Below are 7,615 nucleotides of genomic sequence, written 5' to 3'. Positions count from 1 at the left end.
CCCAAGTAGCTGGGACCACAGGCACCCACCGCAACACCTGGCTATTTTTTGGTTGCAGCCATCGTTGTTTGGCAGGCCTGGGCTGGATTCGAACCCGCCACCTTAGGTGTATGTGGCTGGCACCTTAGCCACTTGAGCCACAGGTGCCGAGCCAAAGAGTTAAAAATTTCAACAAGAACCTCCACCAATGTTGGAAGTTCTGTGGCCCTTCACAACTGGAGGCTGTTTCTTTTCACTTTTCTGAGCCTCACTTTGCACAACTGTAAAATAGGGCACGTGCCTGTGTCTACAGGTGGCTGCAAAGATCAGACACAATCACGTGTTTAGAGTGCCTGATACAAGCTTCCTAAACTGTACCTCATGTCTCAAGACCCAGGGGAGCTGCAGCCTGAACCACAAACAACACAGAGGGCCATCTCTCCAGAGCCCTGCCAGGAAGAAAGGATGAAGAAGGCCAAGAAATCGTCTGGTTTATTCTTAGCCAAAGACAGGTCCCAGCCTGCCTCTCCTTTGTACAAACAGTCTCCCACTTTATTTATCTGGAAGAGAAAATGGGGCCATTGTTATTGTACTAAGGGGAGTCACCGTTTGAGGCCAGGTGTTCATGCAGTGCCATCCTGAGGGCTGGGATGACTGACCACCTGGGTTGGAAAAGACTGCATACCTGTTCCTGGTGTAAGAATTTCCTGAGTGAGGAGGCTGGAGAACTATTGCTGTCCAGGCCAGGCATGGAAGGCACAAGGCCTCTTTCCCTGGTTTGATAAAAGGCAAAGTGCCATGATGCACTGGGCCAAGAAGGACAGCGTAGAAACAAGGAGTTAAGAAAATAGATACTCTAGGCATATAAAAATGAGGTAGCTACGTTTTACAAAAGCTAGACTGGCTGGGACAGGGACTGGCTCCCTTCAGGACCAACAGACCGTGCTGGGGCTCCTGGAATGTGTTAGGCCCTGAAGACAAACAGGGAATCAGACAGAGAAATCCCTGGCCTCATGGAGCATATATTCTGATGGTAAGAAAACAAAATGGGGAAAATAAAAATCTACCCAATGTAAAATGGCATGAGGTTTAGAGGTCCTCAATTCTGATCTGGGGTAAAGAAAAAACTTCAGACCTGAGATGGGGGCTGCCTCAGGAGAAATACGAAAAAGCGACAGAACAACTCAAATAATGTGAAACTTGCTGCCATCTGCCTCCAACCAGACATAGGGAAAGGTCTCAAACTCAGATGCTTTAAGGGCCAGACAGATAACCTAAGAGAAGTGAGGGGACCAGCTGAAACTCACACCAAGCTAAAAGGGCACCCTAGACTCAGATCTAAGCAAGTATGTCCCCATCTTGCCAGAAATCCAGATTTCTGTATGAGCATTGTCAATTTTTAACAAGGGTGATTGATTTGAACTTCAAAGAAAAAAATTCTGTCTGCATTAAACATCCTCATTTGGCCTGTGGGTCTGTTTGAAAACTTTGAGTTTTCAGCTTATTTTTGATGCTTGGCAAGATTATGGCTGTGCCACAGGGTCCCCTCCAGAACACTGGTGACTGCTAAGGACACTCAAAACAGTGGCCTTCGGTCTCCGGGTTCACACTGTAGTCCCAAATACCGCAGGCTGGAGCTGGTCCATATCCCCTTCTTCCCCAGTGCTATTAGCAAGGGGTAGGCCAGGCACACCAGGGAGTGGGTGGTTGGGGTCACTGGCTAGCAGAGGTCCCAGGCACTCAGCCTCAGCCAGGGGAGCCAGCAGCCTGGCCAGGGGCAGCCAGCAGTGACAGATGTCCTGCAGCACCCAGCCCGGGGCTCCAAGTGTCTGATGAACTCATCCCTCTGCCTGCAGGCTATGGACAGTAGCCTCAGAAGTCAGCAGCTGCTCCTGGAGAGTGGTAATCTCACTGGCAGGAAGGCAAGATGAGGTGGTTACAGTCCTGGGCATCAGAGGGTCTGTTCCTCCCATCTCCTGACTCTCCTGAGGCTCCCCATTATCTTTGGAGATAAAGTCTCTACACCTCCCTCTGCCTTGGGGTCCTTCACATTATTGAACTCAGTGTTTGTTATCTTCCTCTAAATTCAATAACCCCCAACCCCCACTGGGAAGGTATTTGGAGATGAGGGAGATGAGACCTTTGGGAGGTAATTAGGGTTAGATAAGGTCATTATCAGGTGCCCCCACAATGAGATTAGTAAATACCCTTATAAGAAGAGAAACCAGAGAACTCATGGCTGTCTCTGCCATATGAGGATGCAGGGAGAAGGCAGCAGCCCCATACCATGAAAACAGCCTTCACTACAACCTGGCCCTGGGGGCACTCTCTTCTCAGACTTCACCTCCAAAACTGTGAGAAATAAATCTGTTGTTTAAGCCACCAATTTTATAGTAGTTTTTTTTATGGCAGCCCAAGCTAAGACAGCCTTCATCACTGCTCCTCACTCTTCCTGTGGTTCCCTCTACCCCCAACATCTTTTTCCACTTGTGCCTCTTCCAAGAAGAGACCTTTGAGACCTCTCAGGTCCCTATGTGCCCCGCCTTCAAAGTCCTTAACTACTGGTGCTGTAACCACCCAGTGATGTGTCTGTTTCCCCACTGGACTGTGAACTCCCTATGGGCAGGGCTGTGTAAGTCTTACCAATTGATGTAAGTGCCAACCCAGCACGGTGCCTGGCACAAAGTAGATGTTCCATAAAGATGAGTGAATGAATGCATCCCGTTAGCTCTGAATTAATAATCATTTTCCACCGAGGCCCAAGCTCCTCCCTCCTTTCTGGGTGCTTGTCTTATCTCATCCCTTTCAATCCTCAGCTGCCAGAGGGACTCTTCAAAAATGCTGATATAATTCCATCCTCCCGCTAAAGAGCCTACTATAGCTTCCGATGCCTATGACTGGTGGTCAGTAGTCCCTGTGCCACTCAGTACCAGTTGATTCTGCGTGTAGTAAAGTGGGCCCTGTTTAGGGTGACCAGACGTCCTGCTCTTTAACAATTTGTCCCACGTCCAGTGGCATTTTAAAAAAGTCCCAATTTTTGGAAAGAATGCATGAACGGGCGGGAGAACAGGAAGGGAATATATGGTTTTCGCCTGCCATGTGGCTATTTCTCCAGAATGTGAATTTATATTATTTTTGTTAATTTTATAATGTTAAACTGTAATAATAACAACTGTAATAATTGTTGAGAAGTGATTATCGAGAACTGCTCATCAAAGTTTGCTTTGTTGTCAGGCCCTGCCCTGCCTCGCCCCCGGGCCATGTTGTCCCGCTTTGCCAATGTTAAAATCTGGTCACCCTAGCCCTGTTTGAAATTAGAGATCCACACTTGGGTCACATCTCTCAACTTTACATACTAATGACTAATTCGTTTTTTGGTATTTCTTTTTTCAATCCTACCAGCAGGCCAGCTTCCACATTGAATGCACACGGTTCCCCCTGCCCTTGCTTGCTTTCCAAACTCGGCTCCGCCTCCGCCCATTTCCTCCGAGAAGTCCACTGGACCTCACCGGTCCTTGGCGCATCCCAGTTCGTCCAGGGCAGCTGCAGCTGCTAGTCGTGGCGTGCCAGGCTCTCAGCCTGGGAGTGCACCGTGCGCTCCGCCGTGTCTAGTGCTCTCCCAGCTCCGCGGCGCTCCGGTACACGGCCGTCAGGTGTGCGTTCGCCTCCCGGATTTACAGGGAAGGAGGGGCAGACGTGGTTCCGGGGGCAATCTAGGCATAGCCACACCCCCGGACCGCCCCAAACCAGCAAGTCCTCCACCCTGCGACAACCCCGTCCTTCAGAACCTCGTCGTGATTGGCCATGGCCCTTATTGAACTCCACCTCCAGGGCCAGCTTGCCTTTCCTCCAACCTGAACCTCCTTACTGGTTCCGGCATCTTGAAACTCCGCCCCTGAGCCCTGCCTAACTCCAAGATTGGTCAAAGTCTTGACAGACCATGCCCAATGTCCTCCAGGGTCTTCCTGCGCTCAGGCTCTGGAAATGGGATCTGTCTCACCTTCCAGACAAGATCTTAATTAAAATAAACACCAGGGGCTCGGCGCCTATAGCTCAACCGGCTAAGGCGCCAGCCACGTACACCTAAGGTGGCGGGTTCGAATCCCCAGCCCGGACCCGCCAAAACAATGACGGCTGCAACCAAAAAATAGCAGGGCGTTGTGGCGGGGGGCCTGTGGTCCCAGCTACTTGGGAGGCGGAGGGAGGCGGAGGGAGGCGGAGGCAGGAGACTCGCTTGAGCCCAGGAGTTGGAGGTTGCTGTGAGCTGTAATGCCACGGCACTCTGCCCAGGGGGACAGCTTGAGGTTCTGTCTCAAAAAAATAATAATAATAATAAAAGAAAAAAAATAAACACCAGGATTGGTCCAGACCTAGAACTACAGCTTGTCAAGGGCACTGCCTCGCCCCCGGTTCTGGCCACACCCCCAACACAAGCGCAAGTGTACTTCCTGCATCCGAGGGTTTGAACAAGCTGTCGATTGGACCTAGGTAATGTCCTGCTAGGATTCTAGCACAAGGATTGGTCGCTTTTCCAGTAAGCCCCGCCCTTGAATCTGGCCACGCCCCCAAACTGTCGCCGGCTATTCAAACTCCAGCTTTACAACTAGGGTATGACCACGCCCCACACAGATTCTGGCTCTGGGAGTGACCACGTCTCCGCCATGCCCCACCCCATAATTAGGTCTCACTCCTATCAAGCGTAGGCCGAGAGTAGGCCTGCTGCGTGTCCTAATCGGCACTTGAATGTGGGCCTACCACCTATCACAGCCCCGGCCATCGGGCACCACCTGCAGTAGTCAAATCATCCCTAACATGGGACCTCCTGAGCTGGGACTAGCGGAACTTGTCCTTAGTCATCGCAGTACGCCTCAGTTCCCCCTCGGGGAATTGGCCCGGGGCGGGGGCGGTGCACGTGCTGCTCTGTTATGCCAGGCCCGCCCCCGGCGCGTTCGTACAACCCGTGTCCGTGTCCACGGCGCTCAATAAAGTTGCGCGCTTGTTGCTGGCTCGTCCTCCCGGGAGGCTGCGCACGCAGCCCTGGAAGTCTCGCGTGAGCCAGTGGCGGCTGTCCTTTGGGGTGCGGAGCGCCGGCAGGGTCAGCTGTGCGGTGCCCACAGGTGGGCTACCATGGCGCGGAGGCTCCTCCGTCAGTACTGGGACATTCCAGATGGCACCGACTGCCACCGCAAAGCCTACGCTAGCACCAGTATCGGCGGTGCCGTTGGTGAGCGCCAGCCGGGCCCTGAGGGTGGAGGGCGAAGGGAGTTCTTAGGGTCACTGGGGCTGTCCGAGTAGGCCCCGAGGGCCAGGGGATCTCCCGGCGTGGCATGTGGTCGTCACCGGGGTATATGGAGCAGTCATGGAGGACTCCTGTGTGAGATAGACGTGCTGTGGGGGAGTCGAGCCGGGTTGGGGGGCACTGGGCAGTCGTGGTGCATGTGACGAACTGGTCACTGGGTTCGTCAAGAGCGGTTCCTGGGTGCTGGCGGTCTGGGGGGAGACATGAAGATATTATTATTATTATTTTGAGACAGGATCTCACTATGTCGCCCTCGGTAGAGTGCTGTGGCATCACAGCTCGCAGCAACCTCCAACTTCTGGGCTCAGGCGATTTGCAGTTGTTGTTTAGCAGGCCCGGGCCGCGTTCGAACCCACCACCCCTGGTGCAGGTGGCCGGCGCCCTAACCATTGAACTACAGGCGCCGAGCCGTGTTAAGAGGTTATTGATGAAGCTATCGCCAGGCTTCGGGGAAGCTGTGAAGCAGACGGGGACCATTATCGGAATCAAGGAGTTAAGGGGTCATGAGATTTGCCAACGGGACAACTTTGAGATCGATGGTCACTGGTCATTATTGGGGTGCCTGAGGGGGAACAGAAGCTTGATAAAGTTTGAGGGTAAAACGAAGTCTTTCCAGGATTGAAGGGCAAGTCGTCAGGGACTTCCGAACTTTTATTGGTGCCACCAGAGGGGTTCCATATGAGGTGAATCAAGAGCTAATAGGTGGGTAGCCTTGTAGGGGCATGAGGGGACCCACATCCCCTAGTAGGGGAGACACCAGAGTCTCCTACTGGCCAGCCTGAGCATTCACAGACATAGTCTCTGTTAATTCTTCGTCTCCTCAAAAGGTAGATGTGATGGTTTGGGTCACCTCCATCTTTCCAATTTCTGAAACAGGGCCTGGCAAAAGTTGAGTCTTCATTGGGAGGCATTTGGATTAGGGTGGACAGACCACTCATATCTTCATTTCTCAGAGCTGGGAACTGAAGGTAGAAGTATATTTATTGCCCCAGAGTCATTTAGGGCAATGCTGCAAATCCAGGTCTGCTGACCTGCCCCTAGAGTAGTGGTTCCCAACCTTCCTAATGCCGCAATGTATTTTCACTGTTAACAAAGGAGTTGCGACAGGTTGAGAACCGCTGCCCCTAGGAATGTGCCCAGAGCATCAGTTATGGAGGGTCTCCAGGAGAAAGGGAAGTCCCAGGGGATGGGGTTACATGTAGTCTGCTTGAATGGGGAGTTGTTGAAAAGGTACATATTGAGGACCAACAGGTCTGTGGGGTCTTCCAGGGAAACACTGTGCCTGTGCTCACTATCCCCGAAATTTTCACTGGCCAACTCCACTTAGCATACAGGACTTGGCCTAAACGTGTTTCTGCGTCCTCCCCTTATTGCCTCACTCAACTTCATTTCAAGCCTCCCCTCATTCCTCATCTGAGGGAGATAACTTGGTTTGTGTCTGACTTCCTTCAAATGGGGATCCTGGATGGCAGTGCTCGCAGAGCCCAGTCCCTTGTGGGCCCTTGCCATTTTTTTTTTTTTTTTTTTGGGCCACGGCCGGGTTTGAACTCGCCACCTCCGGCATGTGGGACCAGTGCCCTACCCTTTTGAGCCACAGGTGCCACCCTGAGCCCTTAATAACTGGGAATGAATGAATGAATGAGGTACCTCTTGGGCACATAGCAACTTTGTGAGTGAATGAGTGAACTAGTGAGGCACCTTTTGGTCACATAGTAACAGTGAAAAAATAAAGGAGTAAAGGACAGTAACTGAATGAATGAATGCACACACATGGTGTTTGAAAGGTTTTCATGAGTCAGAGGGAGATGGCAGTGGGTAGAGCAGGCGGGGGGTCTTTTGGAAGCTATTGAGAGGGCTTCTGACGAGGTGGGATTTGGCAGTTACTGAGTTGGATTACTGCTGGAGGAGTGGGTGCAGTCCCTAGCCTTTGTGGAATAGTCAGGGGGGTTCCAAGTCCTCTGCTCCCAGTTCAAGGATTTGGGGGAGGGGACAGTGAGTAGCGGGGCACTTGCTGAATCAGGATGCTCCATGAGCTGGGGATCCTTGGCTGGAACTACTGACTTACAGGAATGGTGTTGGTAAGTTTTTCCCCAGGGGTCACTCCATGGCTGATTTCTGGAGTCATTGCTGAATCTAGTTTAGGGCTGAGAGGTTATAAGACTCTCGAGGCTGGCTTCGCCCTGGATTTGGACTTACCAGTTTTCAGGCAGTCCCCTCTGAATAAGAATCTTTAGGCTCGTGGCTGTAATCCCAGCACTTTGGGAAGCTAAGGTGGAAGGCTTGCTTTAGCCCAGGAGTTTGAGACCAGTGTGGGCAACATAGTGAGACCCCATCTCT

At 52.0% G+C, this 7,615-nt stretch overlaps 2 protein-coding genes across 2 annotated transcripts in view; one reads left to right on the top strand and one right to left on the bottom strand.

Moving 5' to 3' along the window:
* Nucleotides 1-1,065: 1,065 nt before the first annotated feature.
* VMAC (vimentin type intermediate filament associated coiled-coil protein) lies at nt 1,066-3,859 on the bottom strand. The gene is given in 7 exon segments (XM_003798055.3): nt 1,066-1,789; nt 1,792-1,829; nt 1,831-1,890; nt 3,489-3,525; nt 3,528-3,599; nt 3,602-3,692; nt 3,848-3,859. Coding segments are annotated over 7 exon segments (516 nt in total). The 3' UTR covers nt 1,066-1,583.
* A 1,169-nt stretch (nt 3,860-5,028) lies between these two features.
* Nucleotides 5,029-7,615, top strand: part of NDUFA11 (NADH:ubiquinone oxidoreductase subunit A11) — an 8,144-nt gene continuing 5,557 nt past the window's right edge. Inside the window, exon 1 of the mRNA XM_003797982.3 lies at nt 5,029-5,203. Within this exon, the coding sequence (XP_003798030.1) occupies nt 5,107-5,203 (97 nt within the window). The 5' untranslated portion in view covers nt 5,029-5,106. The remainder of the gene's footprint in view (nt 5,204-7,615) is intronic.

The sequence above is a fragment of the Otolemur garnettii genome, unplaced genomic scaffold, assembly GCF_000181295.1.
Source record: "Otolemur garnettii isolate 467f Iridium unplaced genomic scaffold, OtoGar3 scaffold00127, whole genome shotgun sequence".
NCBI classification, from domain to species: domain Eukaryota; kingdom Metazoa; phylum Chordata; class Mammalia; order Primates; family Galagidae; genus Otolemur; species Otolemur garnettii.
This window is presented reverse-complemented; position numbering and strand designations above follow the sequence as displayed.